This window comes from Eleutherodactylus coqui, chromosome 1, assembly GCF_035609145.1.
Source record: "Eleutherodactylus coqui strain aEleCoq1 chromosome 1, aEleCoq1.hap1, whole genome shotgun sequence".
NCBI classification, from domain to species: Eukaryota; Metazoa; Chordata; class Amphibia; order Anura; family Eleutherodactylidae; genus Eleutherodactylus; species Eleutherodactylus coqui.
In genome coordinates, this window is record NC_089837.1 from 93,625,356 (window position 1) to 93,647,071 (window position 21,716).

The 21,716-nt window shown below is 41.4% G+C and overlaps 1 protein-coding gene across 1 annotated transcript in view; it reads right to left on the reverse strand.

Annotated features, from left to right (window-relative positions):
• Window positions 1-8,332: 8,332 nt before the first annotated feature.
• Window positions 8,333-21,716, reverse strand: part of LOC136622594 (serotransferrin-B-like) — a 28,904-nt gene continuing 15,520 nt past the window's right edge. Inside the window, exons 12-17 of the mRNA XM_066598108.1 lie at window positions 18,896-19,054; window positions 15,138-15,288; window positions 12,007-12,071; window positions 10,860-11,044; window positions 9,441-9,633; window positions 8,333-8,458 (exon numbers count right to left, since the gene is read on the reverse strand). Coding sequence (XP_066454205.1) covers window positions 8,424-8,458; window positions 9,441-9,633; window positions 10,860-11,044; window positions 12,007-12,071; window positions 15,138-15,288; window positions 18,896-19,054 — 788 coding nt within the window. The 3' untranslated portion in view covers window positions 8,333-8,423. The remainder of the gene's footprint in view (window positions 8,459-9,440; window positions 9,634-10,859; window positions 11,045-12,006; window positions 12,072-15,137; window positions 15,289-18,895; window positions 19,055-21,716) is intronic.

Consider the following 21,716-nt stretch of genomic DNA (forward strand, 5'->3'; position numbering starts at 1 on the left):
GCTATACGAATGCCTGTCGAATCCATCTGAGCTCCTGATGAACCACAAGTCTTATTGTGGGGAAACGCGTCGAGCACAGTTCATTTAAACACTCTGATTATGAGTGCCCGATTGTGAAAAATCCTCATTATAGGAAAACTCTTTCTCTCTGCCCGTGATTGATGTCAAAGAGTTTGAGATATCGACACGTCCCTATGTCGGATACTGTCTAAGACAGCAATCACTCTGGTAGATCATTACAGCACTTCAATATCAAGTTAGAGTAGCATCATACCTCCAAATCTTGATGCTGTATGATCTTTACCAGTTTAGGAAGTGACTAAGCTCTTCCTACTACTCGCTTGTAGCACTGATCTGTTATCTGGCCCCACACATATATCTGGTTTTTGAGTGGAGGCCAGTGGTACACCAAAAAGTTACAGACTTTTTTGGTTTATATATATTTTTTGTTTGTGTGTTAGCCCATTTATGTCTTTTAATATATCCCTAATAAAGAATTTATATTTTAGTCTGTTACTGTGAAAAGGGCTTAGCTTTAGTTCTATAGACTTTTTTCGTCCCTGTGATAAGTTCTCTATTTTGATGGCGGGCTTCCTTTCAAAGGATCTCAATACGTCTCAGTGGCTGTCTGAGGCTGGTGCGGTCTTTTCGGAGGGCGAATTTAGGTCCACATACCAGAATCATTCCATTGAAAAATGTTTTAAAGATCTCACATTTTCATATCGCGAATATATAAGAAATTGGTGGGAGGTACAGGGCCTACAGAAATATATCGAGCATCGTATTGTCCCTAGGGGCTTACGGAACCTGATTGTACCACCTAAACGTCTCCAAAATCCCACATTCCTCAAAAAATGGGAAGATGAATCTACTCTAGCATCTCTGAAGTTTATTAATCTTCTACTAGACGAAGAAAAATCCACACTTGAAACAAACCAGAAAAAACTAGAAGAACATATAGAAAGAGCGAAAACCTTTAGCGCAGATCCCGAGTATCTAACAAAAGAAAAAACTTTACATCTAAATATTGAAAAATTTACGATCCAAATTAAAGATCGTAAACACACACAGTTCAGTCGAGATCTCCTTGATTTCAAGGATAATCGAGCCTATACCAACACCTTAGGCCGATCTGAAACTGAATTTAGCTCTTCAGATTTCTCAGAGAACGAGTCACTTCCTTCTAGTCGTTCAACATCACGTCGTTTCAAAGCACGTTTCCAACCTCGCAATAAAGGTCGCGGTAGAAAACCGCAGGAAACGGTTTTTGCAGAGCCTCCCATCTCCCAATATTTTTTGAGGGGGAGACGAGAAGGGCCTGCCCCCCCCTTGACATCCTCTACCCTGTTTCTTCCCCCAATCTCTCACCCAGACCATAGAGACCACATAGGAACGAACTCGAACATGTTACCTATATCTGAGACGGACCTAATTCCCATTGAAGACAAGCTGCAAGTTGTCAACTTGTCTGATTATAATCTTACACCACAGGAGCTTGGCTTGTTGGAGAGGGGGCTGTCCTTCGTCCCCACGACCCGGTTTGACCCGTTCGTGTGGACGAAGGACATCTCCCTCTTCACCCGCAAATTAAGATGGAAAAAATTTTTTGCCATCAAAGATAAAGAGCGACTCAGAGAAATGGGTCTGGATTTGGCAGATCTTCAGGGCCTTCAGATTCTACAGGATCTCGAGAATGAGAATATGAGAATTGAAGGCATTGGTCCTTTTACGGACCTTAAACCTTCCTGTAGAAACAATCCCCCGGCACTGCATAGTCCGGAAATAGACATCTTCGAGAGATTGGTTAAAAATGATCTTAAAACTTTGAAAACCTTTTTAGGACCACGTTCCAATCTGACACAAGGGGAAACCAAGGCACTTAAAAATCTTGAAAAAAATCCCGCGATTATTATAAAGCCAGCTGATAAAGGCGGCAATATTGTGATTCTTAATAGATCACAATATATTGACATGTGCCGCCGACTTCTGAATGATCCCTCCACCTATGGTACTCTCTCAGGTGACCCAACAAACTCATTTTTGGTCCTACTGCGTGATCTTTTACAACGGAAATTGGCTGCCGGTAATATTGATGCCAATGAATACCGTTTCATGTACCTTCCAACTCCAACCATCGCTACGTTTTACGCACTGCCAAAGGTGCATAAGGGTACTAACCCTATCAAGGGACGTCCTATCGTATCGGGGATAAATAATCTCACCCAGAATGTTAGCATTTACATTGATAAGATCTTGCGCCCATACGTTCTATCATTGAGATCGTATGTTAGAGACACGATGGACGTCCTGCGTATTCTTGATGGTATTACAATCGAATCCGATGTCATTTTAGCATCATTAGACATCGAATCACTGTATAGCTCCATCCCTCATGACAGCGGCTTGACAGCAGTGTCTTCCTTTCTCCAACAAAGGGGTGCACATTACAATAGCCATAACCAGTGTGTCGTTGACCTACTCGAATTCATCTTGAAGCACAATTATTTTGTGTTTGACTCCGAGTACTTCCACCAGCTCAGGGGTACAGTGATGGGGACGCCATGTGCCCCATCTTATGCTAATCTGTACCTGGGCTGGTGGGAGGAAAGGGTCATCTACAACAATCCACTCTGGTCCGACAACATCATCCTCTGGCTACGCTACATAGACGACATCCTCGTTCTATGGAAGGGGACTCCCTCATCTTTGGAGACCTTCGTTGATGCATTAAATGTGAACACCCTAAATCTACGTGTCACTAGTGACATCCACCAGACATCATTACCCTTCCTAGATCTTCGGATCTCTAAGAACGAGGATGGTACCATCTCGTCAACTTTGCACCGGAAGCAGACTGCTACTAACAGTCTATTGGGCTCTCAGAGTTACCATCCCACACCCTTGAAACGCGGCATTCCTAAGGGCCAGTTCCTTCGTCTACGCCGTAATTGTTCGGATGAAGCTTCCTTTTTTCAAGAAAGTAAAAAACTGATGAAACGCTTTACAACAAGGGGATACCCTGAGGAAGTAGTCATGAAAGCCTATCAATACGCATCTCAACAGCCTCGTACTACATTACTAACACCACGAGTACGGGTCATTGAGCACTCTCCACGAGTGATAGGCACCTTTGATACTGCTTCGGTGCAGATACGAGAGATTTTATCTCATTATTGGGACATTCTCAAAAATGATCCGGATATTAGAGATTACATACCTACGAAACCATGCATTACTTACAGACGAGGCCACAATTTAAAAGATCATCTCGTCAAAAGCCACTTATACCCTAACGAATCCAGACTGACTTGGCTAGGTCAAAACAGACCAGTAGGCACTTTCCCGTGCCATACCTGTGCCGCTTGCCCCTTCATTCTAAAAGCTAATTCTTTCACGTGTGCTGTTTCCAACTGGACTTTCAAGTGCCAAGATTTTATTAATTGCAAGACTCGTAATATCATTTACATGGCCACCTGCCCCTGCCCAAAAAACTACATAGGGAAGACGATACAGCAGTTCCGGCGCAGGATGCTTGGCCACATAGGAAACATAGAAAGACGAGAATCTACACCTTTAGCTGACCACATTTGGTCAACGCATAATAGTGATGCAAATACGCTAAAATTCCAAGGCATAGAACTGCTACGCACACATGGGAGAAGGGGAAACGTGGACCAGCGGCTTTTACAAAAGGAAGCGGCATGGATATTTCGTATGAACAGTCTGAATCCACTTGGCCTCAATGAAAGTTTATGCTTCAATTGTTTCCTAGATTAATTCAATCAGCATTTGTGCCTTTCCCCTTGATAAGATTTATTAATATGTTCTCCTCCGAATAGACCGTTCCTTGTTCTTCTTCAGCCTGTATTTCCTATTATGGTGTACATATTCGATATCAGATCATTTAAAAACGTATTTTTGCGGCATTATACTTATTCTGTATTTGAGTACTATTATATACTACTGGATTTGCATACCTACCTGCAGGAACATCCTCATAATGGGTACCATTCATATTTGTCCTTTACAAACTATTATACACAAAGGAAAGCACAGACATTGCAAATACATCTTTATTTAGCAGCTTTAAGTTTTGAATCCTGGCTCAGATCGCTGTGGTTGCCCTCCGGTCCATATAGGGCTTTCATTCCATCTTTGTTACCACCAGGACCTTCCTGGCGGTCATGTGACCATTCTTGCGAACACGTGACCACGTGGTGACGTCACGGAGCACGCACGGGTGCGTGGTGACGTCACACGCATGCGCAGTAGCCTCCTATGCCGGTAGGAGCTACTATTATAATCTTTGAATAATCGGGCATAGCGGTGAGCGATCAGACACCGCTATGCACTTTTCTACTTAACCCCCTTGCCGGTAACATGCTGATAAGCATGTTACAACTCCGGATTCACATCTAAAACACTCTAATGAGAGCTGCAGCATGGATATTTGCATAGTCGGGTCCCCTTTATTTTTGAGAGCCGCTGATTGGCTCACTTATTACTCTCCTCCCATTAAGGCGGTCCATTAATCAGTATATGAGAGGCTGACACATACACTCTTGCATTACCCCTGTGGCTCACCATCAGAGCCACAGGCTTTACCTCTTTATTTATTTATTTTTGGTGCTTTGTGACTTCTTGATGCATGGGCATAACAACTATTTTCTGTAGGAAGGAATAGATTAGAGAAACCTGCTGCTACTCTATACCTGACAGCATGTAGGAAGGCTCTTTATACTATTTGATACTAAGTCTATATTTTCAGCTTAGGTCTGAAGTCTAGTCTGGTTATAGAGGTAGCCACACTTATATGGTGACCATTTTTCTATATACCTAACATCCTCATCTTATTTCCGTTATATCATTAAGATGAGACAGTCCTGATGACCCTGGGCTATCATTGAAACTGCCAAGCTGACGCTGCATCCAGATTTACAGCTTTATAGCTCTCTGTTACCCAGGGAGCCTATACTCTGGCTGCAATTTCTATAATATACTGAGCTAATATCTCTCAGACTTCCTACTGATAAGCTCCCATTAGCTAAGATTGAGCAGAGAGACCATACTCTGCATACTAATGCTGGGAGTATACCTGTATCCCTTAAGTTGGTGCCTAATATGCAATTTTGCTTCTATGCATCTGATATATTGAGCATCCACACAGATCGTCTCTAAGTCACTGCACTATTTGTACTATCTGACTCTATCTTAAACATCTCTGGTCAATTAATTACTATAAACAGTGCTATACGAATGCCTGTCGAATCCATCTGAGCTCCTGATGAACCACAAGTCTTATTGTGGGGAAATGCGTCAAGCACAGTTCATTTAAACACTCTGATTATGAGTGCCCGATTGTGAAAAATCCTTATTATAGGAAAACTTTTTCTCTTTGCCCGTGATTGATGTTAAAGAGTTTGAGATATTGACACGTCCCTATGTCGGATACTGTCTAAGACAGCAATCACTCTGGTAGATCATTACAGCACTTCAATATCAAGTTAGAGTAGCATCATACCTCCAAATCTTGATGCTGTATGATCTCTACCAGTTTAGGAAGTGACTAAGCTCTTCCTACTACTCGCTTGTAGCACTGATCTGTTATCTGGCCCCACACATATATCTGGTTTTTGAGTGGAGGCCAGTGGTACACCAAAAAGTTACGGACTTTTTTGGTTTATATATTTTTTTTGTTTGTGTGTTAGCCCATTTATGTCTTTTAATATATCCCTAATAAAGAATTTATATTTTAGTCTGTTACTGTGAAAAGGGCTTAGCTTTAGTTCTATAGACTTTTTCCGTCCCTGTGATAAGCCATGTGTATTATGAGCATCATTACTGGCCTATTAAAATGATTATATATGCATGATATGCTATATCTGATTTTTTATCCGATTATCTCATGCCTATTCATGATGCCCTCCAAATATCTAGTTTGCTTGGATATTGATACTTAAAAGCTAAAGAATAAGCTATGGTGTTTTCCACGTGGAGGCCACACCCCTTCGGGGAGGGGCCTACACGTGCGGTTATGACACTGCAACTATACAATATATTCCGATGTACCGATATGCGGTATTCCTCTTTGTGCGTTATGCACGCAGTAATGCCTCATATATTTGTTTTTGTATTTACTACAGATGTGGATTTATCTATGTAGGATCACATAGTGGGACCTGGCTGCATGTCTATGACGCGCCCGATGATGCGGCTCATCCCGGACACGTGACCACGTCTCACTGGCGCGGTTTGATTGCGTCATGGTGTTTATTAAGAAACACTGACATTTATGTCTAGTAGTAGTTCTATGGAGCAGGGCATGAATAGGACATGTGCCCAATGACGTTGCACGCCCCAGTCATGTGACCACGCTATACAGAGGTGATGTGATGATGTCACGGTGGACGGGAGGAGACTCATACAGATTCCAGCCAGTAGGAGCTCTGCATAACAAATCTTCATGGCGACATAGCCACAAGAGGAAGTGAAAGGTTGCTACAACGCTCCACCATAGCTACAAACTCCACAGCATGTGTGTGCCATAATGACATCAATGAATGCAGGTGAATTTTATCATGTGATCTACTGTGATTGGTTAATGTGATACTAGACACACTATATATTTGTATGTTGTTCACTTGTTGTCCATACTTGACAAAGACTCTTGCAGTTGAGACCGTGTTTTTTCTGTCTGGGAGGAAAGAAATAAAGAAACTTCATTGCTTTGCACCTTGATCTGCTGTTTCCACCACTTCATCAACCTAAATACAAATGTTCACACAGAAATTTGAGACTGGTTTGCACTTAAAAGCATACCAGACAAGAAGAGCAGAGAGGTAAATATTCAATCAGCTTACTGCTAAGGAATGTGACAGTTTTAAGATGTGCGTTATCTCCTCTTCAGACCTGCACATAAGGGAGATGGAACAATATCTCTGCAGCGCCACCTATTGGATGGCAGCATTCCTTCAAATCAATGTATGAAGTTTTGTGAAGTTTAAAAGAAAAAAAACAATGATTGGGAAGAAAGACAACGCCAAGGGGGCATCCCTCTTGACCTCCTTCAGAGCTTTCATATTCTCCACTGATGCAAGAACCCCGCTACCAGGTTCATTCCATTCTTGAGGGTATAAAAAATGGCCATAAATTCATACTCCCAAATTCTTTGGTGACGCTTTGTCTTGAAGTTGCCCTTCAGTATGATAACTCTCATCTGTTCCATGTTGTGTCTGTGACCACAAAAATGTTTTACCACAGGTAATTCAGTCTGTAATTGAGTGGTGATGAGTTCCCATCCTGGCTCTAAGTTTTTGTCGTGTTTTCCCGATATAAAGCCCCCCCACAGGACATTCACTGCACAGAAACGCACACACAGTTTTACTGATGTAGTTTGTAGTGTGTTTTAAACTGCAACCATAGGCTTATTTCACACGGATGGATACAATATGGGGCCGTAAATCGCAACCTGATATCGCGCTCTTCAACATGCAATTTCCCCGCGAATGTGAGGAGTTTTTATATCACAACGGCCTCACATCACTTCAGGGTAGTAATGATCCTCCCCTGTGGCTGACAGCTGCAGTGGAGGATCGCGGAGTGTCTCCCATTGATTTCAATGGGTAAACCTTGCATCGCGTGCTCCTAGCACATGGTGCAAGACTACTGCCAGTCCCATTGAAAGCAATGGACAATGTGATGGCATGCCCAAAGATAGTGAACACCACGATTTGTTTCCCACATTGCGGTGCGATGCAATGCGGGAAAGAATCGCTCATGTGTATGACCACATTCAAAAGAATGGAGTTCATATTTGTGTGAGATTTGTGTGTCTCACAGCCCACAAATCTACCATGATTTTCTTGGCTGTGTGAAAAGGCGTACTTACAACTTGGACAACCCCTTTAATACATGAAGAGATGCACGCTTCTTCGGCTTGTGAATTTGTATGTACCATGTTTTGCGCTCCCTGCGTTTCATAGGAGTGACTGTGGATTTTTGTCTCTTATTATCCCAATCTCACCTGCAAATACTGATGCTAAATATTGATCACATATATATATACTGCTGTGTGACATATAGATTGTTCTGTTGTCCAGTTATATAGGTCACAAGAAACCAGTGTGTGCGGTCTGGCCTCAATAAATAAAATGCATCTCTAGGCACAAGCCAAGCTAAAAATGCAGCATGAAAACACATAGACTAGCTGCCGCGGTAAAATCAACCACCACCTATGGCCATAGCAGCAATGATCATGAACAGGGCATTACAGTAGACCTATTCGCTTTTACTGACGTTTTTTACGTAAATGACTATAGTTGAGGCAAATATATTCATTTGTATAGAGTTTATTGAAGAAATAAGAGGTGTGATGTAGACAGATGAAGTACAGCGGCCACCAGTGGACAATTCTTCACATCTGCTCAACAGCTGTGGAACATGCAGGCGGACAGCAGTTCTGTGGATGGAAAGACATATGAGTAACTACATAGGTACAGCCCTAGTATATATTACCCAGAATTGTTCTTCAGACGTTGCTTTGACCCTACACTTAAATCAGCCATTGATGACAGAATAGCAATATATGCGTCAGTAATATAGCATACCTCCAGCTACAACTTTTAAAGGGGGTGTCCGAGTTGTAGGTTTTTAGCAAAAAGTCTTTCCCATGCAGCAAAATAAGCAACAGACATATACCTACCTCTCTAGCTGTGTCCCAACGCGCTGCTCCGGGTCTCCTGTCTGATGTCACATTTACAGGCTGCCCCAGCCTGTTTACATGACATCACAGGCACTGCAGCCAATAACAGAGCTCAGCACTCGATCACTGAGCTCTGTTATTGGCTGCAGGGTCTGTGATGTCCCGTAAATAATGCAAACTACAGGCTGTAAGCAAACAAAGCAGAGTAAGACCATGTGGCGGCACAGCAGGAGCGGGGAGAGGTGAGAATGTGCCTTTTACTTATTTTGCTGTATGGGGAAGGCTTTTTACTAAAAAGCTACAACAGGGAAACCCCCCATAAAGCTACCTATACACGGGCGAGCGTGCTATCGGGCCGTGAAGCTCTGCCCAAGATCACGCTCGTGAACCTGCAATTCACCTGCAGATGAAAGGTGTTTTACTGGCAAAAACGCCTTGCATCGCATCTGTGAAATTCTGATTCTCTCACGCGAGTTTCACGCATGATAGAGGATCGGAAATGTTTTCCATTGATTTCACAGCATGTGGGAACCATTCAATGCATTATAGGTCCCATTTAAATCAATAGGCGATACATTCCAAGGAACGTGAAGGGATAAGACATGAATCTTCCATACTGTTGAGTCATTTACGTGACCTAATATGTATATTGTATGCAAAGGAAGCCATCATAGGCTGACACCAGTATGAAGAACATGAGGGCTGAAGAGAGGTATATTAGATACCAGACAGTAAATACCTGATGTTGTCAAGCACTTGTTAAGGGCAGACACCGCTGAGTAGTACGATTTTCCCAGGAAATCCTCGATGGTAATTTTCTGATCAATCGCAAGCAAACATTGAGTCGAATCCTTGAAGAGAAGATCTTTGCCTTCCTGAGAGCCAAATAGCTGAAATTTCTGTGCCTGGATTCCATTTCGTCCAAACAGAGTCTACAAATGTGGACATTTGGGAAAAAATCATTGATTTTGATTCATTGATGTTCTAGGGTTTAGGCTCAAATCTATAGGTCTCTGTTTCATTTACTGTGTCGAGAAGTCTCTTAGGACAGGACACAGTATGGTATGGTGCAGACGTAAAGTTACTCTACAAGGAAAAACTAGTGTGTTTTCGGGCATACATTATGTAGTTTGAATACGGTTGGGGATGAGTCGGTGTAGCAGCTTTATAATATGGGAACAGCTCTTCGGGTTCTTGAACTAGTTGTTACTATTCTGTTAATTTAGACCTGCACAGGAATGTAATTTGGGATAACAGTTTTGGAATCTGGTAGATTTTCTTGAAAGTAAGGAGTCAAATGATGCGAGAACATTGGTGTTACGATCAGCAGGAATTCTCAAGCTGCATTGTCATCTCCTGGCTTCTAAGTTTGCTGTTTGTGTCCCATAGCTGATCCATTAGTAGGTTAATTTACCACACTGCTCAGCTAAACCTTGTTTGTATAGGAGTGTCTGATTGGATTAGCCTCTCTTTAAATATTCTTTGCTTCTGCAGCTTGTTGCTGGTGATAGCATAACTATGTGTGTTTGAATCCAGTATTCTTTGTATGCTTCTAGTTTCTAGTCTAGTCTTGTTTTCCTATTAATATCATTTTTTGTAGTTAAATTATTGCTTCTAGACTTGTAGTTTCTTTGATTATTTCTAGTTTGTATCTGCCCTGTCTGCTTCTAGTTTTTTTTGTCCCTGAGTCTTAACTGCTTTATTATGTGTTTCTGAAGGATAGTGTTTTAGATAAGGCTGCCAATAGATAAAACTGAGGGTTGCTCAGGGACTGTGGTGACTGATGTCAGGGTCAATGTCAGGGATAGATTAAGGGAAGACTTACAGAAAGGTACTGTTAGGTTTTGTCATGTTGTATTTCTATTTCCATCACCATCTGCTGAATTACTTGTCATCATTTGATTATCACCATTCTGTTCCTATCATCTATTGGTGAGCACCCAATTGCATTTGTCTTTCCTATTTGTATTGTTGTGTGCGTTATATATTTGTTCTTAGAACTGTCCAGTTGTAATGCTATGTGATTCTACTGTCAGTCCTTGGAGTATCTGAGTACTGGGAGACATTGTTAGTACTCAGGAAAGACGATCACTCTAGCTGAAGCCAAGTTTTACAATTGTTACAGCTGGGAGATGATACAATGATCTGAAGTCCTTACCTGCTGCTTACTAAGGATTTTTAGCACACTGTTCCTCTTCTCTGGTCGGGTAATGACAGCATGGGCAGGCACTTCTGCCAGATTGCAAGTTTTGTAGTCACTGACAGATGCACGAGAGCCATTAAGGCATAACAACTCAAAATCACTTGACTTCAATTTCTTTGCCCATTCTGTGGGGCTTTTACCTGAATGAAGGCCAACAACAGTCAATTAATACATTTTACCAGGTGTCTGTCACCCTGAACTTGTAGCTCCAACTATCATGTGACAGCAAATATGTTCCTTACTAAGAAGGTTAATGTACAGACATATCTCATTAAGTATTAGTAAGGTCACAAACTGATTGCTTTTACAATGGCAAATGTATATTATTATGCTGACAACCATTAAAACTAATATTTCAGAAAGATCAGACATTTGCCTAAAGAGTATACACCTAACATAAAAAAGTTCTGTAAAACTGGGTTCATGTCTGCATCTTCATTTCCGATTTCCTGTGCCGTCAGTGCCGGGTCTGTCACATCTAAAGTTGCCTGGCAGCCCTTGCTTTATACATGGTTGCGTTAGGTCTTAAATGGAAAGAGACGCTCTGTAGCCATTTCTGGCCCTGACTTAGGCCGTTTTCACACGAGCACATTACAGCCGCATGATGCTCCGAGTTTAGGTCAGTAAACCCTATGGTCAAGTCGGAACACACGTCCATATTATGGACACAGAAATGTAGCTGTAATATACTTGGATGAAACCAGCCTTACAGTTGAAGACTGTTAATGAAGGAGTATTGCTCAATTCACTAAATTAAAGGCAATTCCTTTGATTATTATTTTTCTTGGTAAGCTGGGTGACAAGGAATATTACCACATATAGAGCTACTATAGCAAATCTGTCTCTTTTTAGGCAGGGATACATCCTCTTCTTTCATTTTGCAAATTTGCCATTTAGGGGTCTAAAGAAGCTGAGTGGCGACCCCATGAAAACCCTAATAGTGCCCAAATTAGTATTTACCAGGCTATTTCTTGGAACTGATATGAAGAAATACCTAAACAAACATAATGACTTAAGAACTTATATTTACTATCATTTAGGGGAAGAATGCCATTTAATGCAAGCTTACATTCTAGGTGTTCTAAGTACATTAACTTCTTACCATCAGTATTCTCAAATACAGTTGTGTGCTTCACAAAAGCCACATCTCCTCTTTCAACAAGACACCTAAAACAAAGAAAGTTTATTCTGTATATCCCCATTTACAGTACAGTGTATTCATCTATTACTCCTGCCCATCAAACATTAGTATCACAAGTTATTATCTCTAAAAGTCATCATGTTATGTTAGTTCATCCTTAGTTTAGTAATTGCACATGGCCATATTGTCATGAAATCCACAAATTTCCAACAAATGTTCCACCTTTTCTAAAATTGTGTGAAGAATGAGCCATGGAAAAGTAGCCCACTTCTGATTCCAACACCGCCATCCTATGAAATATCTGTACATGATAGTATTCTGAAAAACATTTACAGGAACTGAAGGAGCTTGACAAAGCTAAATGTATAAATTAATGTTGCTGACCATGAATGCTAGAGAATTTTTGAAACCATTGCTATACTTTATGACAGAGGAATTGTGGTTTCATTTATAAAGTCACATGAATTCACAGAATATGGGGTACTGGTCTACTGAAAATCCTCACCTTGGTCATGAAGCACCACTGCACGACCAGAAAATTAGCAATTAGTGCGCAGTGACAGGAACACAAATAGTGGACCTAATTTTCTTTGAACCAACTGTGAATACAGCAGGTTATCTGGACATATTTAAACAGTTTTGCGACCAACTGACAGCGGAAGAAAGAATGTACTGTTTTTTCCAACAAGAGGAGGCAATATGCCACACCTCCCGTGACTCAATGGCATTGGTTCATGAACAGTTTGTGGAAGAGGGAACTGTGAGCAAGTAGTTATGGCCACCACGTTCCCTCGACTTGTCCACCAGCAATTTTTATTTGTAGGGAAATTTAAAGCAAAAAGTGTCCACCAATAATCCTCATACCCTGGATGAACTTAGAGGAAAGAAGGTTTCATCACCAACACAGAAGAGGGTTCTTTACTGTAAGAGCAGTGAGACTGTGGAACTCTCTGCCTGTGGAAGTGGTGATGGCAAAATCCATAGAGGAGTTTAAAAGGGAACTAGTTGTCTTTTTAGAAAGCTGTGATATTACAGGATATAGACATTAAATAACCAGTGGGGTTGTTAATATAAATTGGCTTCTGCCTCATTGGTTTTTTTTTGCCTTCCTCTGGATCAACAAGGGGGGGTGGAAACATGCTGAACTGGATGGACATTTGTCTTTTTTCAGCCTAGCATATTATGTTACTATGTAACTCAAGGAAAACATCACAAACACTATCCGCTACACCGTTGAAGAGCTGCAGGCAGTATCAACCAACATGTTGAGACGTGCCCACAGGTGCATAAAAGTGAATGGGTAGCTCTTCAAGCATCTGTTGTAACATGTGGCTAAATCAATAAAGCTTTGGAAAAAACAATCCATTTGCTCATTCATTCTGTCACAGTATTGACAGAGGTGGGCTACTTTTCCATGGCCCACCTTGCATTTAGGATTGGCTGCTTACAAGAGGTAGTAACAAATTTCATAAAGTGGTTATTCCCATTGGTATTATATACTGAATGATCACTTTATTAGTGACTCTGACCCTTTCACAACTGGAGCTTCTCTGTATGAAAATTAGACTTGGAGTGCAGCATAAAATCAAGTGAGCAAGTTTTTCGTGGGTCGGTTTTCAGCACAAATCCACATTAGAAAGGGGAAAATTGACTAGTCTTGAGTAATTTTAACCTTAGTATGGTCATTAGTGCTAGAGTAGCTGGGGTTAATATTTCAAAAACTGCCAACCTTGTGGGGTTTTCTTATGCAGTAATATGGAGAGTATGCCGCCATTAAAATATATCGCATGATCACATGAATCCAGATTCGGCATTATGGAAGGGTCAGAAATCGGCACAAACAACATGAATTGATGAACCCTTCCTGTCAGGTATCGACTGTGCAGGCTGGTGAAGGTGAAGTAATGGTGTGGGGAAGGTTTGGTTGGCATACTCTGGGTCCAGTGTTCATGCAGAACTATTTCAACACCTAGTAGAATCTGTCATAATGAATTGCTGCAGCTCTGAAGGCCAATGGGCTTCTAGGTTGTGTCTCTAATAAAGTGTTTATTCAATGTGTATATGGGTAGCTACAGTATGTCAGGGTTGGTTTTGGAGTGATGTTGCTCAGATGAAGTGCAAATGTGAAACATATATTGCAGCTTGTGCTTATAAGCCACTCCTGGTGCAGTACATAGTGGTGTTCATAGATCAACTTAAAGGGAATCTGTCACCTTCTTTTAGCCCTATAAGCTAAGCTTCTAAGGCTATGGGCTGAAAGTAGGTGACCCGCTGAGTCCGGAGATGTTAGTTTTATACTTACCTTCCCCATAGTTCCTCCGGTGTGATCGCTCAATGCATTAAGTGGCACACTGAGTAGTCCACTCATTCTAATTTTATAATAAGCGGACTACTTAGCAGCGCCGCTCAATGCATTTAGCGGTTGTTTCCAGTGCTGACATTGGGGAAATGATGGTGGAGGGAAGTACCATGTTTCCCCGAAAAGAAGACCCTGTCTTATAATAATTTTTGCCCCAAAAGAGGCACAGGGCCTCATTTTCAGGGGGTATCTTATATTTACTTAGCAGGCACCGTCCAGGTCTCTCCCACTGTTCTCCGGTGGTCCAGCAGTCTTCTGTGAAGTCCTCAGCGCCTCAAATCCTACCTCCAGCAAGCAATTGCTCTGATTGGTTCTTGAGCATCGTGGCTCAGCCAATCAGAGCCAGTGCGCTCGAGAACCAATCAGAGCAATCGCTTGTTAGAGGCGGGGCTTACAAACCCCGTTACCAGTAAAGTGATGTTATGTCGGCGCTGAGGACTGTACAGAAGCCTGCCGGAGCGCTGGAGACCAGCGGGAGTTACCCAGATGGCGCCTGCTAGGTGAGTATTGCTTTTTTCATGTAGTTTTGCTAGGGCTTTTTTTGGGGGGTAGGTCTTATTTTCAGGGAAGCACAGTATAAAACCTACATTCTCAGACTCCACAGCTCACCTACTTGTAGCCCATAAGCTTAGCTTATAGGGCTAAAAGTAGGTGGCAGATTCCCTTTAAGATGAACCATCCTTTTTTTTATAAATAGGAATGAAAGATTATAGAGGCTAATGGTTTCAGTTACCTGAAGGCTCCGGAGTATCCATAATAAGCTTCAGCATCACTGGGAGAGCACTTAGTATCTGTGAGCGGTTTTTGTGGGTCACCAATACATAATTGACAGAAGGTCGAATTAATGTCAGAGCCAGGAGCACAACTCTTACTGAAGTAGGAACCTGCCATAGACAAGCAGCAAATAACAAACTATCAATAACTTCACAGATACATTTTCCATTCAGAACAAGTACAAAGCAGCGATGGCACTAAGTCTCGGCATCAGGGGTAAGGGTCTCTGGTCTTTTTCCTGCTGCTCTGGGTGTCTCAGCTTGCCGATCGGCACTTTTAATTGTATACGTGTCCTATGTGAATTATGCAAGTCAAATATATAGGGAGTACGATTGGAGCACCAAGATAAGCTAAAGCGCATTGCACTCAGATATAGTTACCTGTCTTCAGAAAATAAATTAAAGTTGACAGGTCTGCAGCATTCAGGAAATTAATTGCTCTGATTACCCTCTGTTTACCTGAAGACGTATGGCACAGTACCAGCCATGCTGGGAAATGACCGCACTCAGCAAGAGCGGATTCTGAAGAGCTGACACTTGTTTTGCACCAAATGCTAATGCATCATGTCTTGATACACATTATCTAGCTTATCCTTATGTACAGTTACAGAGTATTGCAGTATATAGTACCATTGCATCATATGATTGCAAGGTCAAGCCCCACGTGGGCACTAAATACGACTAAACTCAGGTAAAATGTATTAAACACTTTAATAACGTTTTTTAAACACTAAAAATAAAATATTAAAAGTTCAAAAAAACTCTTCTTTTTCCATAAAAATCTAAACAATTTTAAAAAGCCCACAAATGTGGTATCACTGTGTTCATAAAGGTCCAAATGATTAAAATATCACTATGTTGATGCTGCACGGTGAACACTGTAAAAAAAAATACAGAACCTAAAACAATGGCAGTTTGTTTTTATCCCACCTCCCAAAACAATTAAATAAAAATAGTGATCAAAAAGATGTATGTACCCCAAAATGGTACTAACTCAGACTACAGCTCACCACAGAAAAAAGCAAGCTCTCACACAGCCCAATCGTCGAAAAAATTAAAACAATTTATGTGTCTGAGATATTCCAACGGAAAGCAATTTTTTGTTTTTAACCCCTTCCCTCCCCATGACGATGGCAAAATCATGTACCCTTACGTCATAGGGATAGTGCGAGATCATAGCAGATCTCGCGCTGTCCCACAGTGGGAGCTGGCTGACACTAGTAGCCGCCCCCCCGCTGCGACAGCGGGGGTGCATTGGAGGTGCACTCCCCGCTGTTAACCCCTTCCCTGCCGCGATCTAAGTAGATCGCGGCAGGAAAAGGGTTCACAGATGGAGCACGCTCCCTCTGTGACTTCAGCCGGCTCTCGCGATGTTATCGCAGACAGCCCGGCTGGTTGCTATGCCAACAGGATGCCAGATACCGCCGTTCTGTATTGCCATTGCCTTAGATCGCTGTAATAAGCAATAAAGCATGGCAGAAGAGAAGTCCTGCCATGCCTTATCATAGCGATCATCAGTGCTGCAGTGTAAGTCCCTTAGAGGGACACAGATGGTGTAAAAAAAAATCTAAATAATGTACAAAAAATAAAAATGTTAAAAAAATGTTAAAAAAAACCTTTTTTATGCTTTTTCTCATATTAGCATTAAAAAAAAATCCCACATATTTGGTATCGTCGTGAAGACCCGTACAATAAATCAAACACGCTTTTTATCCTGCACGGCAAAAAGTGTTAAACAAAACGCTAAAAACTGAGGCAATAAAAGTGATAAAAAAATGTATGTACCCCAAAATGGTGCCAATAAAAACTACAGCTCGTCTCACAAAAAATAAGCCCTTATAGAGCTCTGTACATAGATAAATAAAGTTATAGGACTTTGAATGCAACGATTTTAGAAAAAAAAATAATTTCCAAAAATAGGGTTTTTATTGTGGAAAAACCTAAAAAAAATTGTACTGACACGCAGAAAAAAATGTAATTTGTCATTTATGCTGCATAATTAATGCTTTAAAAAATACAAATCTATGGCAGAATTGATGCGTTTTCTCTCCCTACGATCATAAAAAAAATAATAAAAGTTTTACAATATAGCCTATGTACCCAAAAATAGTACTAACCCAGACTACAGCTCACCACAGAAAAACCATTAAAAACTACAGTTCGCCACGCAAAAAACAAGCCCTTATATGGCTGCGTCGACTGAAAAATAAAAATGTTATGGCTTTTGAAAAATGGAGATGAAAAAATACCAAAAATCGTTTGGTCCTCAACGCCAAAATAGGCCGTGTCCTTAAAGCAGTGTTTCCCAACTCCAGTCCTCAGGGACCACCAACAGGTCATGTTTCCAGGATTTCCTCAGAATTGCCCAGGTGATGTAATTCTTTTGAATGGCTCAGACATTGCCACAGGTGCTCTTACTATAGGATATCCTGAAAGCATGACCTGTTGGGGTGCCTTGAGGACCGAAGTTGGGAAACACTGCCTTAAGGGGTTAAAAAAGTAGTAGTAAAACATAAACTATATAAATTTGGCATCACTGTAATTGTACGTACATCATTTTTACTGTACCAATTGCGCCACAATTTTTGCACTAAGAAAGCTAAGCAATAGATAATGTAAAACAATGTCTAGAGATGCAACAAGGCTATTACCCAACATGAGCCACTGTGATGAATTTGGCCCATTTTTAGACCATCGGGTCTACGTTTGCGCTGTCCTAGTGTTAGATAAGAATAGTAAAGCTGGTTTTAGATTTGCTGCCATTGTATTCCTAGAAATGAAGTGTGACAGCTGTGTGCCCCCCCCCAGCTTATGTACACCAATCACCCTGGTTTCATAAAAGGTGGTATTTCTGTACAATAGATGTGGATGGCCATGAATATAGAAGTAGAGCAGAAGGACAGTGAAGATTCCTGGCTTAGGTTCTGTTCACATCTGTATCATGGCTTCATTATAATGGGGTCCTTGGGGGTCCATCGGGGTCTCCATTGTTTTAGCAGGAAGACTAGCACAGCATTCAGCAATATTCCTCTTGTCAAATCTGACAGAATTTGCGATGCAAGCACCATGTGAACATCGCACTAAGTAGCTCTGAATCGAGTAGAACAACGTTCCCGATCTAAGAGAAGGCGATATTTCTCTAAATTAGATTTGAGGGTGGGGATTTGTGCAAATCAGGGCAGTTTAAACAATTTGTATGTTCTGAATATTTTTCTGTTTTATGGTAATTTTTTTCCAAATAATCGAGTTGTGTAAAGGGACCAATGATCAGTTGACCAATAAGCAAACACTTGTTCGTCGGGTGATCAGCTTGTGTATGCGAGTATAAACATGCTTGTTGGTCAGCAGTACTTCTTCTCGTGTGGACAAAGATAAGTACAGCCGGTCTTTGGGGACGAAAGATCACTAATATGATTCTTATCCCTGTGTAAAAGAATCATATATGTAGGCTCTTTGTGTAGATCTTACACTGATTTACACGACACCACACTTGACCCACATCACAGGCCTCTCACCAGCCAAGCCAGAATCCTACTGCACACTGATGAGGGGCAAAAACCCTGAAACAGCTGTCTGTGTATGGATTCTGGCTTGGTTTCCTCTTCCCAATCATTGTTTTACAGACTTCTTAAAAAGTCGTACATTGATTTGAAGGAATGCTGCCATCCAATAGGTGGCGCTACAGAGGTGTTGTTCCATCTTCCTTATTTACACTCACCGATATCACAGTTATTGTTGTTTTTATTAATAAGACCAACAGGAACATTCCAGCCCGCAGTGCGTCCCAGAGCCGTGTGGCATGACATCTTGCCTTTAAGATTGTTCCATGAGATGTCTTTGTTACTCTTCTTTACAACAGCAACAGCATAATATGTTCCTTTGTGGAGAAAACATGAAAAATTGTAATTTACACTATTCACAATGAAGTCAAATATGCATCTTACTGCCTACTGGTTCTATATAATGGAAAATGTATAGCAGATGAGCCCCACATACATTCATTATTTACCCATTATGGCCTGTCACAAGTTATAATGATTAAGAATGTACATAAAGTAGTAGAGTGGAAAAATGATCCCACATGATGTGTCACTGGGCAATTAATCAAACTAATTTGATTAATCATCATTTTGCTGAGGCACATTTTTAACTTTCATCAGAATAATGAAATTGAGATTAATCCTGCCCCCTGTGGGTGGGGCTTATATCAGGTAGCGGGGGGAGGGGCTGGGGGAGGGGGTGGGGGAGGTTGTAAGGGATGCCAGGTAAAGGGATGTGATGACTGAGGAGAGGACAGTATATATAGGTTGTGATGGAGTGTGTGCACAATACATGAAGGTCTGGTATGATTGTGGGGTGCAGAACTTTGTCCTTCGGGGGCATGTAACTTAAGTTTATATCCCATTCTTTTACATGTGACTCACATACACAGCAGTTCTTTGATAAGTACTGATTATCAGAATTATCCCATTGAATTCTGATAATCCGTATATATTAAAGTGACCCTACTGGCCTGGACAAACAAAGATGGCTGCACCAGCTTCTCTGACTACCTGATGTACACAGTACGCTAGTATGCATCATCATTAGTCTAAAACACTACACCTGCTTTGATTGACCAGTACTGTCCACATGAGTAGTATTGGCCAGTCAGATCAGCAGGTAGTGTCTTAGGCCTCATGTCCACGGCATGCACAGATTCTGTGGAGGGAGCCCGCACGGAATCCAACACTGCCCTCAGCCAGTGAGCCCTGCTTACCTGCATTTCCCTGGCAGCGACATCCACGCAGATCCCTCCACTTCCAGGTCCGCTGTACTGCACATGGTCCTCACGGCTTGCTGTTGGACATGCACAGTACTTTTTTTAAAATCTCCTACTACCTCGCGGATCTGTGGCATGTCCGCAATGTTAGCTGCGGGTCTGCCGCAAATCAGATAGCTTCCATTGACTTCAATGGAAGCCTTCCATGCGGGAACAGCACAAAAATGGAGCATGCTGCAATTTGCGGACCACAAATCTGCATGTCTCAATCCATTAGTGGATGCCCAGGCATCTCTATAGGCGGCTTGATCTGAAAATTCCGCAAATTGAATTTGCCTGTGGACATTGGGCCTTAGACTCCCAATACATACTATATACAGTGTGCATCAGGTAGTTAGCAGTGGGGTGGCTATCTTTGTTTGTCCAAGACCGGAGGGTTGCTGTGTGTTTGAGATTCCCTTATGTTAAAAAAAACATGCATATTCATATTTTTAGATTGTTTAGCAACTCTATTGCCAGCTATACATTGTAGTAACCTCACATATTACTAGAGTAACATATACCGTGTTTCCCCGAAAATAAGACAGTGTCTAATATTAATTTTTGTTCAAAAAGGTTTAACTTTTTTACATGTTTAGCTGCCTGGACACTATTTAAATTGACTTTTTTAATTAACTGTTAGCAGGGCTTAATTTTGGAGTAGGGCTTATATTTCAAGCATCCTCAAAAAGCCTGAAAAGTCATTTTGCATCCTCAAAAAATCTGGAAAATCATGCTATGTCTTATTTTTAGGGCATGTCTTATTTTCAGGGAAACAAGGTATATACTTTTCAGATTGAAATTGAAATAATAAAGTGCATATAATCTGGCTCTGTAAAAAAGTAGAATTGTGCACTACAGGTAGATACTGTATAAAGAATTCATCATCCAGCAGATGGTGCTGAGGGAAAATAATGGAAAGTCAACTGAAACACTGGCACAGTCATAATAATACATTTTCCAATTGCGCTATATAAGGAAATCATCATCCAGTTAGTGGCACTGTGTAATAAAACATTTGGTGTGGGGCCATCAATAATTATACTTACTATTGGGCCAAGTATCAACAGCAATATTATAGTAAGTGCAGCCAATATTTTAGTAATATAGTATTGTACCTGGAAGACCTAGTAAGCTAAACAGGACCTAATATTACCAATGTTACAATGGATACCTTGTTTCTTAGGGTGCTATTACATGGGCGCCACTAATGCTTACAATTTAGAAATAATTGCTGGGCTGCAATTGGATTTACAAGTTCAGCCTGACAATTAGTGCTGAATTGTGATCACTAGTAGGGGCTGCTAGCACTCCGGAACTAGCGCCCCGTGATAGATTTACGATACTGTCCTGTACTTTTACTTTTGTTGACTTGTTCTCAGGGTAGACAGTGGTTCTCTGCTCAGGATGCCCAACAGTCAGCTAATTGCCAGCTCTTTGTTATTCCAGCACTGTCTGCACTGACAGCAGGACTGGCAATCAGCTGATTGGTGGGGATCCAGAGCGGCAAAGCACCGCCAATTAACTCCTGAGGATAGGTTATCAATAGAAAAATTCCTGGACACCCCCTTTAAATACAAACTCCGGTTATAATAGATCTTTCCTATTATTTTAGCCACTTTCACACAGCCAAGAAAATTTTGAATGGGGTCATACACATGAGCGATGTTTTCCTGCATGGCACTGTGATGCGATACAAGAAACAAATCGCGGCATGTTCCATCTTTGTGTGTGCTCT